Below are 20,684 nucleotides of genomic sequence, written 5' to 3' on the forward strand. Positions count from 1 at the left end.
ATAGGGGAGGGAAGGAAGTTTTGTTTTATCTACGTACGACATGGATTTGATCGTGCGGATTGGCAGACTTGGCATTGTCAGAAATGCAGGATTCCTCACGATGTTTTTCTTAACCGTTAAAGCATATTGTGATGTCATTGCTTAAAACGCACATAAAAGGTAGAGATGCGTGTCTGGGATCGAACCTCCGACTTCCTGAATAGAAGGCCGACGTGTAGCCGCTTGGCTGTCACTGCACTTAGGCTGAGATCTATAGAGCGCACTTAGACTTTGCTCAAACTTAAGATTGAGTTAAAAAGAGACAAATTTATGTGAGAGATATAGCTCTGTCTCGTTTTAACTCTGTCTTAAGTCTAAGTTAAGTCAGAGTGCGCTCTATAGATCTCACCCTTAGTGCGACGTACTACCTACTATAGGTATTATAGGAGGCTGGTAGATCTGTATTATCTTTTGGCGACACGAGCCTGATAAGCGGAATCATCCGGATAATCCGTACCAGTGTGTATAATATCGATTTGTTCAGTTCCGCTTTCATTTCATTTTGAATTAATTCTTATTAAGCTTTTGTAGTCAACAATACCTACTAAAGCTAAGTGTCCACTAGCAAGAAAACTTGCAGAATTCAACCATCATCATGTCAATGTACTGCAAGTTACTAGTTACCGTTGCTGCAGTTAAAAAGTTGCTATAGGACTTGCTGTAAATGTGTGCACAGAACAAGTGACGTGCGAGTGATTTGCTAGGGCCACTTTTGCAAGTTATATTGTTAGTGGACACTTGACATACTTAAGATTCAGTTAATATTGCTCCAAGACTTCAACTACTAGTTATTCGCGAGTAAAATGGGTACAGTACAAACTACTTACTGTATTTCATATTTTTTAATATTATAAACCTAATGCCAACTAGGTAGGAATACTATAAGCAAGGTGGATAGGTATACCTAGTTCCGTTTTATCTCTGGTCGACACGGGTCGGATCCGGCGGAATAATCCCGACTATCACGATCCCCATGTGTGTTTCAACGTTGTATTGATTTATTCCGCACGTAACAGCATTTTTTTTAATTATTAGCTCCGATTATGCACTTTATCTTTGATTTAAGCAGAGTTTTATTTGTCAAAGTACGGTCTATAAATGCAGAGTATCTACAAATTAAGTACTTACTGTATGTATCTCATAATTTTATTAGTGTGAACCTAGTGAAACTAGGAATACTATAAGCAAAGGCGGATAGGTAGTTTCGCTTTATCTCCGGTCGACACGGGTCGGATCCGGCGGGATAATCCGGATTATCGGGGTCCCCATGTGTGTTACAACGTTGTATCGATTTATTCCGCATGTGTGAGCATTTTTTCAAAGTTTAATTGCTCCGATTATGCATATGCCCTTTGATGTTTTTATACATTGCACATTGAAAACTTTGGTGAGTTTTACAAAGTATCATAAAAATGTCGAAAAGGTCCCTACTTCTAGATAACGAAACTGCCCCCGATAGTAGATAATTAGCTCGATTCTTAGTTATTTGAGAGTTTACATATTTGAAAAAAGTGTCCGGAGACAACTTTTTCAAAGCGATAGGTACGAGTATATATAGGAACCTGTCTCAGTTGAAAAATTTTAGTGACTTTTACTATCAAAAAAATTATGCAAAAATTTATATACTATGTGTTTATTTAATATTTGAATTAGATCCGTCTTTAGTTTACATATTAAATAAAGTCTCGGACCCACATAAAGCGCAACGCGACGCGACGCGACGGCGCGGGCGACTGACGCGACGACCGACGTCACGATAGAATGCTGAACTGATGCGTACGCGTGTACGAAATACGAATGATTGCAATGCACGGAATTGTATGAAGCACGACCAAATGCAACAGTATGAACGCCTTTGATTCAAATTTCTATAAGAGCTGCGTCAGACAGGTTTCTGTAGCGCATCATGACCGTCACGCGTTTTGTTTGACCAAACCTGAGGATTTACCCAAACCGTTTCGAATTGAATGAAATAGTGGGCAATTTTAATATAGGCTGCACAATGCACATCTTTCTACCTAACTAAAACGTCGCGAAGATGATCCTATTATACCTTAGGTAAAACCTATAAAATCACAAATCCATACATAGTATAAATCCATAGTATTCGTTAAAACTATACTATATATATACTAGGTAAGGTATATACTATTATACTACATATTTACTATTTTACTATAATATTATAAATGCGAAAGTGTGTCTGTCTGTGTCTTTCTGTCTGCTAGCTTTTCATAGCCTATCCGTTCAATCGATTTTGTCGAAATTTGGTACAGAGATAGCTTGCATCCCCAGGAAGGACACAGACTACTTTTTATTCCAGAAAATCAAAGAGATCTCACGGAATTTTTAGAAACCTAAATGCACGCGGACGAAGTCATGGGCATCATCTAGTTTCTGTATAATTTTACTGATCAGCAATTCTTTAATATAAGTAGGTATGCATACGGGTGTGCTATCCAAAAATATGAGACATTAAAAAAATAAATCGGCTTATCTTTATAAAACCGGCTTTCCACAGCGTAGAGTCAACAGATACATTTAAGAAATCAAAGTCTTCAATAATAATTTATATTTTATAAAAAAAATATTATGTTAATTAATGACTATCACCTTCAACGAAAAATACAAGTCTGTTGACTAATTAATGAATACATAAATTATTCATTACTAGCCCGTGCTAAGTTGCTAATCCAAAATTTGATTTTATTTTTTGAAATGTAGTATAATAAAAATATTAAGGATTTTATCGTAATCATAATCAAAATCACTTAGTTATAATGCTGGAGGTCAAATAAAATGCGGTAAATAATATGCGATATATTTATAAATTATACATAATATTATTAATCAGAGATGACCGTATATCTTTGCAAAATATAAAGGTATTAGCAATGTTATCTACAACATAAATGCGGTGGTCTCAATGAGGTTTTAGATTTAATTTAATTTATTTTAGTTTTAATTTAATGTTGATTTTTTTTAGATTTAAGTTTATTAATAGTTTATATATGTCATTATTATTACATTTAAGTAATGTTATATAAATATCTCCCTTCTGCAGACAGAAGTCTTAGAGCAACAAATTGATTTTGTCCTGTGAAAAAACATTTTTGTAACCTAATGTTTTTTGCATTACTTTGCGTTAATTGTTTGATTATTTTTTATTACTTACCTAATATAATTGAAATTACCGCATAATATAATATCAGAACTGACCTAAGTCAGTAGGTATCTAATATACTAATAATAATGAAAAATCTTTTGAAATTATCAGTTAATTACTTATGTACATTTTGTTTACACTTTTTACTTTTTAGTACTGTATGTTTACAAAAAATGATTTTTTGTCTGACGGTACCCCCGTATGAATTGACAAAAGATATATCTCTGAGTATAATCCGAGGGCATTGTGTAATAGCTAATCGCGGATCGGCGAGAGACTTGAAATTAATAATGATTTATAACACCCGATTAGAGACGTTTGGTATTAACTCGCCACCGTTTCTTTGATACCATGTTTTACGCACACTGTCTTATAATCTTATTCCCAACTATTACTTACGTCTTTAACATAGGGATTAATTTCGCGTGAATAAATAAGTATGCCTACCTCTACCTACCAGCTGCTTTTTAATCCTGCAATTAGTAGGCACTTTTTAATTCTACAATGTTTACGAGTATGTTACGGGCCTAAGTAAAAAGTGTGCAAAGTCAGTAGTACCTGGACAGTGTTACCTTCTTTCCATTCTCAAGGTAGAGGTTGGAAAGATTTCAAAGCTGTATTATACCTACGCGACGTAAATGGCGTGCAATAATGTTATTAGAAAAATTAATTAACCCAAGAAAACTCCTACACGGATACGATACAGAAAGTAAAACAATACACACCGAATTGAGTAGACTTTTTTGAAGTCGGTTAAAAATTAGCTTTATATTTAGTGCTCAGTGCTCACTAAGTATTGAATACGGGTAAGCACTCAGAATGAGTAATGGTTTGACCATAGTCCACCACGCTGACCAAGTGCGGATTGGCAGACTTTTCACACTCTTGAGAACATTATAAAGAGCTCTCAGGCATGCAGGTTTCTCACGATGTTTTCCTTTGCCGTTAAAGCAAGTGATATGTTTCGTCGGCTTCCTATTTATACACAATACTAGCTTATTCCCGTGACTTCATTCGCGTGGACTACACAAAGTTCAAATCCCTATTTTAACCACCTATGTGTTGAATTTTTAAAAATCGTTTCTTAGCGGATATCTATGTCATAATAGCTATCTGCATGCCAAATTTCAGCCCGATCCGTCCAGTAGTTTGAGCTGTGCGTTGATAGATCAGTCAGTCAATCAGTCAGTCAGTTAGCTTTTCCTTTTATATATAGATTATTTTAATCAAAAACTTAGCCTATAAGCGACATGCCCAGTCTCTCTCCAACTAACTATTCAACAGACATGTGCAAAGTGTACGCTACCCGGGCAATGCTGAATCTGCACACTATTCGGACTTTCTCTACAACATTGTATCATTATAGATATTATTCAAAGATGTAAACTTTGTTAACACGAGAAATGAGCCACTACAACGCAAGGGAGATGACAATCGGGGCGTAGTAGTAATTTTTAAAACAGAAAAAAATATTTTATTTATCTTATAAATCTGAAATCTACATTGGAATGCATATGAAGAACACCATTGCGTGTGACTAAATGAAATGATTATTATGTGGGAAAAGAGTATCAGTTTTTGCATACGCATTTTCTCAATGGGAATGATGATCTTGATAAATGCAGAAAGTGTGTACGATGAGAGGGATTTGTCGGCTGTGCGAATAACTTTACGGTGATATCCCTTCGAGTGTTGAGGCCTTTTGTAATTTCAACGTTTTAATGCGAATATACGAGCTGACATTATTTACTGTCTGGTAAACTGCAGATCATCTAAATACATGAAATCCAGGCCTTTAGGGTATGGATAATTGTCCAAGTTAACCATTTCTACATAGATTACTCACGGGTTTAGGTTAGCCGCTTTGTGAATATTGCTTGTCATGTGACACTTATCTAGTTTAGAGATCACATATCTACTTTTGTAGGGATTTTTCCAACTCAATATTATAACTTCTTATTTATTAGATGATCCCTATAGAATGTCATTGCCTATAGTACATCATCATTTATCTCTAATTACCACTATCAATCCATTTAGTACCTACATTGATTTATTTCATTTTACTAACTTGGCTCAAAGTGCTATTTCAACTATGATTATAATTCATATTATTACCTACTAAGAAATGGGGATCCCTCTCTTGAAATTAGTAAATAACTTAGTAAGTTAGTGTCTATTTATGAAATATTTGTACATGATTACTATCAGCTAAAATGTTTAATCTATCAAGTACACTGACCTTTACTTATACGAGTAACTACGCTGGACCTGCGATTGCCGCCCTGCTTTTGAAGCAACTTGATTTTCGCGCTGATAGAAACAGAGAGCGTTATGTGAGCGTACTAGGAACTAAATGCTAGTGATATCTGTCAAGTGTCAACAAAGTGTACACATGAACAATATTTGACACAAACTATCAAGTTTAATTCTTGGTACGCTGGGTGGGGTGCTTCGAATCAGCACAAGAAATAAATGTCATTTTGTATGGCACACCTCCTCTAGCGTACCTACTTCTATATGCCCATTTCAGTAATCAAGTAAATTCGACCTACAAAAAAACAGTTTTAAAATCGTAAGTAGCTAAATAAACATCGATTTATAAGGTAGCTCTATCATTTCTACCGCGAATGATTTGTGTGTTGAATAGGTGTAATATGAATGTGTAGTGTTGCGTGTGTGCGTGTATTCGCCGGCTTTGCTTTGAGCGCCTTACCGGGCAGACGGGATGTCCCGGATTAGATTTAAGGGGTAAAAGAACTGAAACGAGACAACACTATCGAGATTTGCATTACAAAGACAAGGACGCACGGATTGGAGATTTAGAGATTATGATTCATAAAGAGAGGAGAATGAATGGAAAATTATTAGGGAGGGAATAAACGGGCAGAGAATTAAATGCCAATGTGCGTAATGTAGTTGATAAATAAAATATATCTACCACACTTTTATTGACGATACTGGAACCTATGTTGAGCTGAAGAACTGTTGCAAGTTGTTTTGATTTTTAAGCGTTATTTTTTCTCACATGAACTGTACGTAAGCTTAGACAGAATAGACTAGTAATGAACTAGTGGTTTAGCAACTAAGATGCATACCATCTTTTGAAGGTATGCATCTTAGTTGACATCTACCATCATCAGGTTTGAAGTAAATCTGTCATTGTGGGGACGGGCAAACGTCCTATTTTCACATCTCCTATCTCCATACTTTGGCAAACCAATAAGTCGTCGTCGTGTTCAAAAGATAGACGTTTTCTTATAAGTCTCAGGTAGTGACTTCCATACGCTACGATATTGCGCTGCCAAATCCAGGAATCTAGCGATTCCATGCGACGATTTTGATATCATTTGTTCACTTAGTGGAGGGTCTGCCAACGCTATACTTTCCAATGCGATGTCAACGTATCGGTTCTTCGAACTATGTGCCCCATCCATTGCCACTTCAGCTTCAGATACCGATCAAGTACCTAAGTACTTAAGTAGGTAGGTAAGCGTGTTTTATTTGTAAATCAAATTTCTAAAAAAAGGCACGAGTTAATTTTCTTCTCGCGTTTACTTTTTCAAGTTTAATTTACTCTCGTATACGGGACAATATACAAACAGTATTCGAATGTAGTATCAATAAAACCGATTATTGAGAGTCACGCGCGGGCCCCTTTGTGCCGTCCGAGCTCATCTGGCCGTTAATCTGATGCCATAATTGATTCACTGATATCGTTCACGCTCCCGAGCCTGACAATCATCTACCATGGAATGTGCGTGGATAACAAATCTTTTTTAATCGACTTCTAAAAACTTTATTGGTCCACAATTCATCATCATCATGATCAACCCATCGTCGGCTCACTACAGAGCACGGGTCTCCTCTCAGAGTGAGAAGGGTTTTGGCCATAGTCTACCACGCTGGCCATGTGCAGATTGGTAGACTTCACACACCTTTGAGAACATTATGGAGAACTCTCAGGCATGCAGGTTTCCTCACGATGTTTTCCTTCACCGTCAAAGAAAGTGATATTTAATTAATTAAAAAGCACATAAACTCCGAAAAGTTAGAGCTGTGTGTCGAACCCCCGACCTCCGATTAGAAGGTGGACGTCCTAACCACTAGGCTATCACAGCTTATCCACAATTGGGATGGCGCATAAGTATATTATCAAAAATAAATTGTTTCTTAGTAATTATTAAATAAAGGATCTTTCCGTACAAATTCGTAAAATACACGGAACAGAAAGAACAGTGGAAGTGCAATTCACCAAAATTACTATAGGAACCGCTGTCGCCAAACTCATACAAATATACCGATAGTCATATATTGCACTACAAAGAAACAAATCATTTGATTTGTAGTTTAAGTTTAGTCAAAACTAGCCTACGTCACAGATTTGGAAATAAACCCTGACGCTCTAGAAATAAGATTTATTTTGCTTTAGCGGAAGAACGTATTTACGAGCTATAGTCACACTCACGTCACACTAGATTCAATTGTCCAATTAATTCCGCTACTTGACCATAGATGGCGGTATTCTAAGTAGTAGCAATTATAAACTTAATTACTTTAAACATATGGTTGACATTTGCGTGATCGGTCGATTTTTTTTCCTCCTCAGTTAAGGCTGCACCACGTAGCTCAATGAATTACCTATCGATATCGATAGATACTCGTTATTTTGTTCATTCGCAAAAATAAAATTAAAAAAGGTAATTATAAAATTGAATAAAAGTGCTGGTATGTATGCATGCCTTTTACAAGTATGCACAATAAATACTGCAACGTATGAAAATAGATAAATTTTATTTATTGCCCTTGAAATAAAACATATTTGTTAAGAAACTGGCGTTTCGAAAGTCTTATTTTTAATTTTAATAAATGGTGTATGCGAACATTTATGTATATATTTTTCGACTATTGCCTTCATCAAATCGGTAACGTGATTAGACGCAGGAATCTCCGAATCACTTTGTCTTTTTGAAGAACCTGGAGTGACCACATTTATCATTTTGTGGCTGAAACCAAAATTAAATTTTGAGAATAAATCCGTACTAATATTATAAATGCGAAAGTGTGTCTGTCTGTCTGTCTGTCTGCTAGCTTTTCACGGCTCAACCGATCAACCGTTTTTGATGAAATTTGGTACAGAGATAGCTTGCATCCCGGGAAAGGACATAGGAAGTTGAAAAGTTCCCACAGGATTTTTAAAAACCTAAATCCACGCGGACGAAGTCGCGGGCATCATCTAGTACCTATATAAAAATGAATAGGAGAAAAATTAATTAATGTGTTTATGAATTAAATTTGATATTTAGTCAGTCAATCTTCATACAAAAATATAACTAAGAGGTGTGTTGTTTTGTATTATAATATCAAGTATTTTCAATACTTACTGAAAGTAATAAAATAAAACAAGGTTATTTGATTAAAAGACTTAACGATTTTCATTGATGGAAGCGCAGTAGGTTTCGTATATCTATATCCTTTATTTGATACCTATTATAAAATCGACTTCTAAAAAAATGTTCAGAGCATATCATGCTTGATTTGGTTGGCATCCAATTAACTCTACCCGTTGCATCTATCCATTTCTCTTTGATGCTTGCATCTTTGGGAAACCTAAAAATATTTTAAATGAAGGTTAGAGGAACTACTGATGTCTATTTAGTGATCAATGCAACGTCTCACTCATTAATAAATTATAATAAAATTATTGCGTTACTATTTATTTATATCCTTGTATCGATATCAATCGATAAATTCAATATTCTACTTGGCCACATCACTATTTGAGTAGCGAACACGGAGCGAAGTACTTTCGGAATAGAATCAATCCAAAATAAACTTTATCTTAATTGTTTAAGGTTGATTTTGACTAACCGTTCTATTAAATATTAGTAACTTGAAATAAATTAAGATTTTATAGAAAACAATGAAAATCGTACTTACCGATGATACGAAACACCTCCATTTTTAAGATTTTTTCTCCTACTATCATTTTTACACTCCAAAACGGAACAGTAACATTGCTAGGGCAATATGAATTTGTCGCGAGACTACCAACTCCACGCGATGTTAGAACGCGACTGGGATCAGTTTTACGTAACTACGCTTAATTGTGGCACGCGTGCCACGCCTACTTAGCACTTCCACTGTTTTTTCTGTTCCGTGGTAAAATACATTAAGATTGCTAGCCATTTTAAATTATCAATTTAACTAAAAAGTACGACGGCAAGAAGACGAAGTTATGACGTCACATCCATGTATTTCATACAAGCTCCCATTACTAAGCGAGCGTTTTGACGTTTGATAAAATGTTGCTGATTTGGTAGGTACCCCCAAGTCCTTACTCTGTGCTATTATCACGTTAGGAAATAGGCCTAATGATTTATTTCTCCCTCACAGACAGAGTAAATAATGTAGGTATTAATTGTTCGCTGATTAATTGAATTGATTCTTAGGTAGGTACAGTTTTTATTCTGCACGAAGAGACCGGAAGTATCAAAACAGGTTCGACTGAACTGTATAACTTTTTTGGCACATTACGTGTCTCGATTGTGATATTAATTTCAGCAAAGTAAATTTTGGGTTATGAATTCCAGTCATTGACAGAGATATATTAATTTTAATAACGTTTATAAAATGGTTAGGCAGGGTCTGCTTACGCTGAATATTTTAAGAAAGTTTATAGAGTTAGTGGACGCGGAAATGCGGCTCTAACGAAAGCTTTTTTATTGATGAAAAAATTACATATGACAGAACAGTCCTATTTTTTATTTATTTGTTAATAAATAAGTAAGACTTCTTTAAAAATATCACTATGACTTACCCGATATACTTTTATTGAGCAAGTTGTTAAAGGCTTCTTTCTTGGGCGACAGGTGCGGAGTATGCGGAGTGTGCGGAGTGTGCGGAGCGTGCGGCGTGTGCGGCAGTCGGTCGTGATGAGCGGGGACGGAGGGCGGGCGGGGCAGCGCACGCTCCTCCGGCGACCGGCGCGGGGGAGTCTTGCTACGCCTCAGCTCTGATGCCAGGGTCTGGAAGAAGGAGACAAGAAGAATATAAATTTACAACTTCATGGGAAGAAACTCTTTATTCAGGCTATAGCGGCTTATTGGACGACTGCCCAATAAAATGAGTGTAATATTTCAGGGTTTATGTATTGTGTCTATGTGAGTTTCTTTATTCGATAATAACTTCTAAATGCCTGAACAGATTTGGATGTTTCGTTAGGCCGCGGTAGCTACTTACATGAGTAAAACTTACAGGTGTGATCGCGGCCTTAGAATCCATCAAGAGTGACTATGAAAACAGAGTGATAATTATGGGAAAACGTCATCAATTTGAATATTTATTGTAACATCTTTTGCTACTACATATTGCTGAAACTGCTTGGGAGAGAAACGTGATACTCCACAGTTCTTTACCTCTTGAAAATAGGAGGAGGTCTTTGCACAATCTCTCCAATGATTGTAGGCTTTGTCCACAAATTGATCCACTAATGGGCTGTTACATTATTTTGCTTAATGGAATTATAAGCTACGCGATGGCATTTACTATAGAAATTGGAAACTAGGTATATAGTCCTCACGTACGCATAAATTAGTGAGCGTCAAAAACCAGGACGTAAATACCTATAGTGTTCAATGTAACACGTAGTTTTTTTTTCAGTTATTTTATTGCATAAGTGAAAGTCTATGAAGGTAGCGTAGTCTAGCTTGATAATTACACACTTGATTTAAGAGTAGATGTGATTATTAGAAAGTTATATTGCATATGCATTTTGGCAACTTTTGCCACCAAGTAGATCTAATCACTTCTAACTGGGAACTAATTTCTAAAAATGTAATTTGAATTTAATCGTTTTTCGATTTGAATCCATACTAATATTATAAATGCGAAAGTGTGTCTGTCTGTCTGTCTGCTAGCCTTTCACGGCCCATCCGTTCAACCGATTTTGATAGCTTGCATCCCGGGGAAGGACATAGGCTACTTTTTATTCCGGAAAATCAAAGAGTTCCAACGGGATTCGTAGGAACCAAAATCCACACGGACGAAGTCGCGTAACCATTCCGCATCGCATACCTATATAAATCAAAACCAAGTTGAAATTAAAATGGAGACCCAATAGTTTTAAAAGTTTCCTAAAAAGAACAAAATCAAAAATACATTAGGTATTTTTGTCAAAGAAAATACTTAGGTAAATACATAAAGCTTATCGCACATGTAAGTTTCGGTTAAATCATTACGAACTACATCATAAAAATAAAATACGTAGGTTAACTTTAGTAAAAGAGTAAATCAGTAAAGTTTCAAAATTGGACCACAGCAGACTCCAATCGATGCAACGATCACATATCAAATCACCGCAGATCCAAAACGGGGAATGACCGAATCAGCGGACAGAGTCAACGATCAAAATCTACAGGCTCTAATCTAACAGAAGTCGAACCACTTAAAACAAATCGAGATTCAAATTGGACACTTGTTCATTGCGTCAGTCCGATACAAACCGTTCACGAGGCGCACTGATTGCGCTCATTGAGGAGTTGAGGACTGCGACTTGACCGCTTCATGGCGAATCTTCGCATTTAATAAGGTTAACCATGCAAGCACTGGCATCAATAAGGACATGGCTATTTAGCACGCACATTGGTTGAGTGGATGACGCCTGATTCCAGGTCTAGTGCATAGGAGAGTGAAGAGGTAGACCAGTAAATTGTACCTGTGATTGTTGGATTTTCTTGTAGTGTAGACGTAGTCTCCACAGTCACCAGAGAACATACCTTCAAGACAATGCTTTAAATCGCTTAAAATTAAAATGTCACAAGCTGATCGTGCTGATAATTGGCAGGACAGCAGCAATAAACATCCCTTGCCAGTAAGTATCATAGAATAAGGAAGCCAATAAGTATCATAGAAGGATGACGTCACAAGCTGATCGTGCTAATAAAATAATTGGTAGGACAGTGGCAATAAACAACCCTTGCTAGTGTAGACAAGGAAGCCAAAAATTATCACAGAAGGATGACGTCACAAGCTGATCGTGCTGATAAAATAATTGGTAGGATAGTGGCAATAAACAGCCCTTGCTAGTGTAGACAAGGAAGCCAATTTAAATATCATCGAAGGATGACGTCACAAGCTAATCGCGTTAATAAAATAATTGGTAGAACAGTGGCAATAAACAGCCCTTGCCAGTGTAGACAAGGAAGCGAATAAGTATCATAGAAGGATGACGTCACAAGCTGATCGTGCTGATAAAATAATTGGTAGCACAGTGGCAATAAACAGCCCTTGCCAGTGTAGACAAGGAAGCTAATTAGTATCATAGAAGGATGACGTCACAAGCTGATCGTGCTGATAAAATAGTTGGTAGCACAGTGGCAATAAACAGCCCTTGCCAGTGTAGACAAGGAAGCCAATAAGTATCATAGAATCGTCGATTCGCGCCACAGATCTGTCTAATATCGTATTGGAATTTGTGATGCCGTTTGACCCCTGTTAACCCAGATTACGCTCCTCGGCGCCCGATTCGTCCTCGGCAAGCCTGATTGTGTTGTGACACAAACTGTAATGTATTATGTGTTAACTCTTGCTGCAATCACGGCTGCCTACAATTACAATACGTACCGAACTTACGATTTATTTCGAGCGATTCGTGTTCCTTGTTGCTCTTTGATTTATAAATTCTTGTAAGACGGCGCCATTAGGAGTGCGTTTTATTTATTTATGGTTTCTTGTTAATTGTGCTCGTTAATAAAGTTTATTAGGTTGGCTAGATAAGTGCAAAATTTTGATTTTCGCATTGTTAAGCTCTAGCATCCTATGATAGCGAATAGCGATGCCGTCACAAAGTGTAACCTCTTTATAGCGTCGTTGTCAACCGATAGACGTTCACTGTTGGACATAGGTCTCTTGTAGGGACTTCCACACGCCACGGTCTTGCGCCGCCTGAATTCAGCGGCTCCCTGCGACTCGTTTGGTGCCTGCCCATCTACTCGTATTGAGGGCTCTGCCCTTGACCTTGGACAGGACCTTGGGACCCCAACATCTACCGGTTCTTCGAACTATGAGCGCCGCCCATGGTAACTCACCTCCGTAGCGTATTGTATTCATATTTCATAGCGAACAGTAACGCCACTGAAACGTTGTCTATTGAAACAAGGTGATGTGGTTTACTAGAGAGCTTTTTTTGTATTATACGCTTATTCTAGCGATGCCATCACATTGAATATTATGGTACAGTAACGCCGCTGTCATATTAGAACACTACATTTTACTATTTTTTAGGGTTCCGTACCTTGAAAGAAAAAAAGAACCCTTATAGGATCACTTTGTTGTCTGTCTCTCTGTCCGTCTGTCCGTCGTGTCTGTCAAGAAAACCTATAGGGTACTTCTCGTACATGAAATTGGGCAGGTAGGTAAGTCTTATAGTACACGTTAAATAAATCCGAAAACCGTAGATCTGCGGTTAAGTACATCACACAAAAAAATATTAAAATGTGGTAATGAACAAGTAATTAGTATTTTCAATTTTCAAAGTAAGATAACTATACCAAGTGGGATATCATATGAAAAGGCTTTACCTGTACATTCTAAAAAAGATATTTATTTATTTTTATGCATAAAGTTTTTGATTTATCGTGCAAAATGTCGAAATATGACTGTAGTACGGAACCCTCGGTGCGCGAGTCTGACTCGCACTTGGCCAGTTTTTTTTAAGAACAACTACACTACGGCTGTGACTCTACCACCTGCACCGGTTCGGAATTTTCGGTTTTTTCGGTCAAGAAACTACGCAGTCGCTTCTTAACATTAATATTAAAACTATAAAACAATCAAAAAGATGATCATAAAACCTTGTCCCAAAAATTTAACGACACAACAACGACATTTAAAACCAAAAGGATCAAAGTTTATGTTTCAAATGAACGCATTATCAGCGTCCGCTGTTTACCGAATTAGTAATAATCTATTGACTCCCAGAACTTTATCTTATAAATACCCCGAAATACGTCTGTGTTCCCACGATTATTTACATTAATTTAATAATATTTACCTAAATAACTAATGAGTGTGGCTAATTCTGTTAACTTAACTAAAATGAGAGATCTAATTAATCCATTGTTATCTCTTTCATTAACGCCATGCTCCCAATGGAAAGGATAGCATTAGGTTTGATATGTTGATTTATTTTATGTAGTAACGCGACTTCATCCTTCACACACTACACAAATTCCAACCCCTATTTCAACCCCTTATGGCTTGAACTTTCAAAAATCCTTTCTTAGTGGATGCTCGCGTCATAATAGCTATCTGCGTGCAAAATTTCAGCCCGATCCGTCCAGTAGTTTGAGCTGTACGTTGATAGATCAGTCAGTCAGTCAGTCACCTTTTCCTTTTATATATTTAGACTAGCTTATGCTCGCGACTTCGTCCGCGTGGACTACACAAATTTCAAACCCCTATTTCACCCCCTTAGGGGTTGAATTTTCAAAAATCCTTTCTTAGCGGATGCCTACGTCATAATAGCTATCTGAATGCAAAATTTCAGCCCGATCCGTCCAGTAGTTTGAGCTGTACGTTGATAGATCAGTCAGTCAGTCAGTCACCTTTTCCTTTTATATATTTAGATTCTCTTCTACTTTATGTCTTTGTTTGAACTCGTAACTAATCAGAATTGAAAGGTGTAAATATAATAAGACGTAGAAACAGTTTTGTATTTATTAAAGAAATAAGTAGATACTTAGGTACTAATAATATCAATATTAACAATTTTAATATTATGATAGATATAGGTATACTTCCGACAGTCTGTGTTTACATTAATTTGTAATGTGAGAAAGTTTAATCAATAACCCCAATGTACAGCTTATCAAGTAATGAAGTAGGTATACAGCAAGTAGATATTATATTATGAGACAATTACAGCCTACAGATATTGGCCAATACTTTAGTATCCATTTTACAAGAAGTCACATTGAGACATCTAAATATATAAAAGGAAAAGGTGACTGACTGACTGATCTATCAACGCACAGCTCAAACTACTGGACGGATCATGCAGATAGCTACTATGACGTAGGCATCCGCTAAGAAAGAATTTATTGAAAATTCAACTCCTAAGGGGGTGAAATAGGGGTTTGAAAAGGGGTGTGGACTACCCACGTGGACGAAGTCGCGAGCATAAGCTAGTCTGATAATATATTAGGTAAGTACCTTACTGTAACTTCTTAGGTTAAGAAAGGAAATCTCGTTCTCTTAGTGAGATGTATGGAGGGATCTGGGAACCCATCGTATTAATATCCCAAGAGTAGGTATTCCTAGAGTAGGTAGGATCTCCTGCCATTATGTGTTTTTTATTTATTTTAGTTAGCCTTTCTATGGCCTGCACAGATGAGGGATTTTTGTCCGCGAAGGACAAAAATGGGTCACCAAGAACTGCATCGCATAACGCACACGATGGACTGATACCTAAACGCTGAAGTAAAGATGAGGGACTTTTGTCCTCCGCGGACAAAAGGTAGTTCCTCGTTTGCGCGGGCCCTTATGAAGATTTTAACTAGAACGACTGTACTGTGCTACTTATAATAAATGTATTACACGTATAAGAAGACTATGCAGTCAGATAACTCTTATCTACGTCATAAGACAGATAAATAATTCAGATAAAAATCCGTTCTTAAGTAAGTAATTTAAGTCTACATTCTGTGCATATAGGAATTAACTACTGTCAGTTACTCTAATCCGTAATGTCAGTGTAGATCACTCTGCGAATAATACGTGTTTAATTATTTACCATCTAAATGATTATATTTAGATACTATTGTTGTAAAGTCAATTTTACAACGAGTCGTAATACATAATTATCTTGTACCTAAGATGTTGTCTGATGGAATGGTGACAAACAGTTAAGCAATGTCGAACCAGAGTGACCAACATAACTACAGTCATCATCATCATCATCATGATCAACCCATCGCCGGCTCACTACAGAGCACGGGTCTCCTCTCAGAGTGAGAAGGGTTTTGGCCATAGTCATAGTCACGCTGGCCATGTGCGGATTGGTAGACTTCACACACCTTTGAGAACATTATGGAGAACTCTCAGGCATGCAGGTTACCTCACCTTCCTTCCTCCACCTTTCCTACCTTCACCGTTAAAGCAAGTGATATTTAATTACTTAAAACGCACATAAGTCCGAAAAGTTAGAGGTGCATGCCCGGGGTCGAACCCCCGACCTCCGATTAGAAGGCGGACGTCCTAACCACTAGGCCATCACAGCTATAACTACAGTACGCGGCAGAAAATAATGTACATCGACCTTTAGAAAGAGTTAGCGGCAGTGTCTCTGTCGTTGAGACCGACAAAACGTCACATAGGTACTTAGGTATGAGTGACAGAGACAACGCTCTACAAAGCCGAAATCTCATTCTAAAGGTCGATGTACATTATTTTCTGCCGTGTACTGTAAACGGGTTGCGAAGCTGAAGTGGCAATGGGCAGAGCACATAGTTCGAAAAACCGATAGACGTTGGGGTCCCAAGGTGCTAGAAAGCGACCTTGTACTGGAAAGCGCAGCATTGATGCAGGATTGGAAGTGCAGATTGCACTTGGCCAGCATGGTAGACATTTCACACAACTTTGAGAACATTATGAAGAACTCTCAGACATCTAGGCTTCCCCACGATGTTTTCCTTCACCGTCATAACTAGTGATATTTAAATTGCTTAACGCACATACTTAGGTCGACGACCTCCCTGGCGCAGTGGTCTCTTATTAGTGGGACGTTCCGGGTTCGATTCCTGGCAGGGGTTTGAAATTTTATAATTTCTTAATTTCTGGTCTAGTCTGGTGGGAGGCTTCGGCCGTGGCTAGTTACCACCCTACCGGCAAAGCCATGCCGCCAAGCGATTTAGCATTACGGTATGATGTCGTGTAAAAACCAAACGCGCATGGGTTTAATAAAAACTGCAATACCCCTTCCAGGTTAGCCCGCTTTCATCTTAGACTGCATCATCACTTACCACCAGGTGAAAAAAAGAAAACGTTAGAAGTGCTTGCCTGGGATCAAACCCCGGATCCCCGAATAGGAGGTCAATGTTTTAACCACTAGTTTCTCACCGCTACAACGTATTATTTACCGAGTTTAACTTAGAGTGAACCAAAGTATGAAAAACATCACGTTAACACTCCCTAAATCCATATTAATTCCACCGGCAGTAAAGCAAATCCTAATAAAGATCAAAACACATCAAGCTTATCTTACAGAGACTACGTAATGGTGACATACAAACAGACACCTAAACGATAGTAACATTTACCGTAGCATTACGCGTTTGGTATGTAATATCTGTGAGCCGATTAATTTATGCCCCACTTATTTGTACCGAGATAATGTTACAAACCTCTCGCACAGTGCCACAAACTTATCTGTTCAGGTGGGCAAAATTGGAACTAGAGCTGTGTCAGCCTTTTTTCAAAATCCACGCAGACGAAGTCGCGGGCATCAGTAAGTATTGGAATATGATAAACTATATTGAAACTTTGCTATGTTGAAATAATTTTAATCAAATTTTTTCTAGGTGAATTTCTAGAAAATAGCAATACCAAATTATGTACTAGCGACGTTGTCGCTTGAACAGATAAGTTGGTGGTACTGTACCTACTAGTATTTGTCATGGTATTTGTATAACACGCGCTTATCTGTTTAATTCTTGAGCTGTCAACGCTTCAAGATGAGGTTTTTCCACAGTTCCGAGTAACGAAATGATCTTCTTTGACATGAGGAAATAAGACACCAAGAAATAGTATTGTGTTTTCCAATAATGTGATCTAATCGAGTCCAAACAGCATACTGTACCCTCGCAAGAATAAACCACCAATATTTAAAAGTTTTGGTAACTTTCTCAGAAAAATACAACACTAATAACAATCATCAATCCATCGTCGACTCAAGCGGCCTGAAAACCAAAAGATCGCCGGTTCAAATCTCACCCGTTGCACTATTGTCGTACCTACTCCTAGCACAAGCTTTCCGCTTACTTAGAAGGGAAAGGGGAATATTAGTCAACATAATAAACTTGGCTAATATTGATTGACAATTATTATTCTAAAAAAATATAATTAACATCCTGATAGACCAATTTGTTTAATGTTATTATTAGATATATTTAAAATCGAATGGAAATTTTTAATTATGTACGTGAATTAAAACGCAGAAGCAAGATAGCTTAGCAAGATAAGACTTCTACAAATCAGTTACTCTGATACACACCGCCTGTCTCATTAACCAACACGTTTTCCTCATATTGTTCAAATATATGCATTTAATCGTAGAAGACAACACAGTATACAATGTTCAGCAGGAGCGAAGCCTGTCGTCTGTATAAAATCGTCACAACAAATTGTTATACAATAACTTTGACATCCATTCCTATGGAAAAGAAAATAATGCTTCTAGCAGTATTGTTCTACATAATATTATATATTTTAGTGTTAGTATTTGCAGGTTGAATTATATTAAATTAATGTACGATAAAATTAGTATGACGTTAGAGTAAAAAACATTTATATTTTTTAACATAGTCCAAAGTCTAAAGTTTTTATTTATTTAAAGTCTAAATTATATTCAGTCTCGTACTGGAATCAATGTAATATTAAATGTAATGATATAAATTCACTGGATTTAGTATAGTGGAAGAAAAACGTTATTCACATTAAACAATCATATCATCGCTGGACTAAAATGCTCTTAGAATACTATTAAATCATTTTATCTAATGCTCGGTTCGCATCACTAACCGACCGTGTGTCACTCAACTACATCCCAAATCTGCTTAAACCGACGCGATCGTTATTTACATGAGACCTGCTGGTCAATTCCGGAAAACCTGCATCTATCATTATTACAATCACAACTGTTGTTATTGGCTGAATTTATGATATTGTTGTTGCAACAATGATTTGTTTGTACCCAATTGTGAGTGAGCATCGACCTATCAGAGGCGAATGTGATATTCGCGCTGTAGGTATCAAACTACCGCGGAAGGGTCCATGCCTAACCGCAACAGCCGATTCTGAATAATTTTGATGGGAAAATTCATTAAGTGATCAACTCGAAATTATTAGCTCGGCGTGGTACAGCTGGACCAATGTACGTACTATTAGTATATAGTATGTATACCTGTATCAGTAAATAAATAAAATTGAAAATTAATAGGTACACAAAAAATGCCACTCTCCAGGTCTTAAACTATACCCATGCAGAAAATCACGTCGATCCGTTGCTCCGTTGCGACGTGATTGAAAGATAAACCAACAAACAAACATAGGTACTTTCGCATTTATAAAAGGGGTAGTTATTTTGCGTTTTGTAGCGACACATTACCATGCGGGGGAATGTTATATGTCTCAATCGCGCTATCAGAGTAGCACATAGACGGGTTGATCCGCCATAGGTATTGGCACTTAAAGCAAATCTGGATTTATTGTTTTTGATGTTTTTATTATTTATCTCAACTATTGAGCCGTCATCGTCATTGGTGCCATGGACATGACCCCAGGAGTTTTTTCTACCGCCGAGAATCACGGCTTTACGGATAATATTATTGTGATAAACTAACTACATTCTACCTACTTAGACCGTAAACATTAATTTATCATTGCGCAATGATGAACTGTTAGAAATTAAAAAGATAACCTGCCGGATTTCGTAAGAATCATTAGTTACATAATTATAAATTTAGATAATTTATTGGCACATGAACAAATACTTAATATAATTTTTTCATCGCACTTAAGCAAGGCACCTAATGCGCATATTTTAGAAATAAATTGAAGTTTCAAGTATTATCTGTCTGTCTGTCTGCTTATCTGTCTGTTAGCGGGCTGTATCTCATGAACCGTAATAGGTAGAGAATTGAAATTTTCGAAGAATGTGTTTAACAAAAAATAATACATCAAAAACAACCCTACTGAGTAAATACCAAAAAGTATAAAACAAAACGTAACGTAAACGCTGAAGAACTAAACTATGACTTTCAATAATTATTACTTTACATAATAACTTATTCTTGAAATCTTAACCGACAAAATACAGCTATCTTATTCGAATATTCTTATGGATTATAAAATTTCTGGCTCAAATAAATTAAATTGTGGTCATGAACTAATAATTAGTATTTTCAATTTTCGAAGTAAGATAACTATATCAAGTGCGGTAATATGAAAGGGCTTCACCTGCGCATTCTAAAACAGATTTTTATTTATTTTTATGAATCATAGTTTTTGAATTATCGTGCAAAATGTCGAAAAAATACGACTGTAGTACGGAACCCTCGTTGAGCGAGCCTGACTCGCACTTGGCCGGTTTTTTGTTTTCAGTGAAATTTAAGGTTGTTAACATTGTTATCACTGGTAGAAATCCCTTAATCGACATAGCTATATAGCCCGCTACCGCGTCGGCAGCCTTAGCAAACATTCA

General features: G+C 36.9%; 1 protein-coding gene and 1 long non-coding RNA gene across 3 annotated transcripts in view; both read right to left on the reverse strand.

The window, feature by feature from the left end:
- Positions 1 to 20,684, reverse strand: part of dve (SATB1_N and homeodomain domain-containing protein dve) — a 129,938-nt gene that overhangs the window by 56,077 nt on the left and 53,177 nt on the right. For both annotated transcript variants that reach the window (XM_034978126.2, XM_034978118.2), the window contains exon 2: positions 10,026 to 10,233. In XM_034978126.2, the coding sequence (XP_034834017.1) occupies positions 10,026 to 10,233 (208 nt within the window). The remainder of the gene's footprint in view (positions 1 to 10,025; positions 10,234 to 20,684) is intronic.
- Positions 7,981 to 8,691, reverse strand: LOC138403540 (uncharacterized). Its single transcript, XR_011237790.1, has 2 exons — positions 8,590 to 8,691; positions 7,981 to 8,211 (listed from the first exon to the last, which is right to left on the reverse strand). It is a non-coding gene; the product is annotated as an uncharacterized lncRNA (long non-coding RNA).

Source organism: Maniola hyperantus, chromosome 2, assembly GCF_902806685.2.
Source record: "Maniola hyperantus chromosome 2, iAphHyp1.2, whole genome shotgun sequence".
Taxonomy (NCBI): Eukaryota; Metazoa; Arthropoda; class Insecta; order Lepidoptera; family Nymphalidae; genus Maniola; species Maniola hyperantus.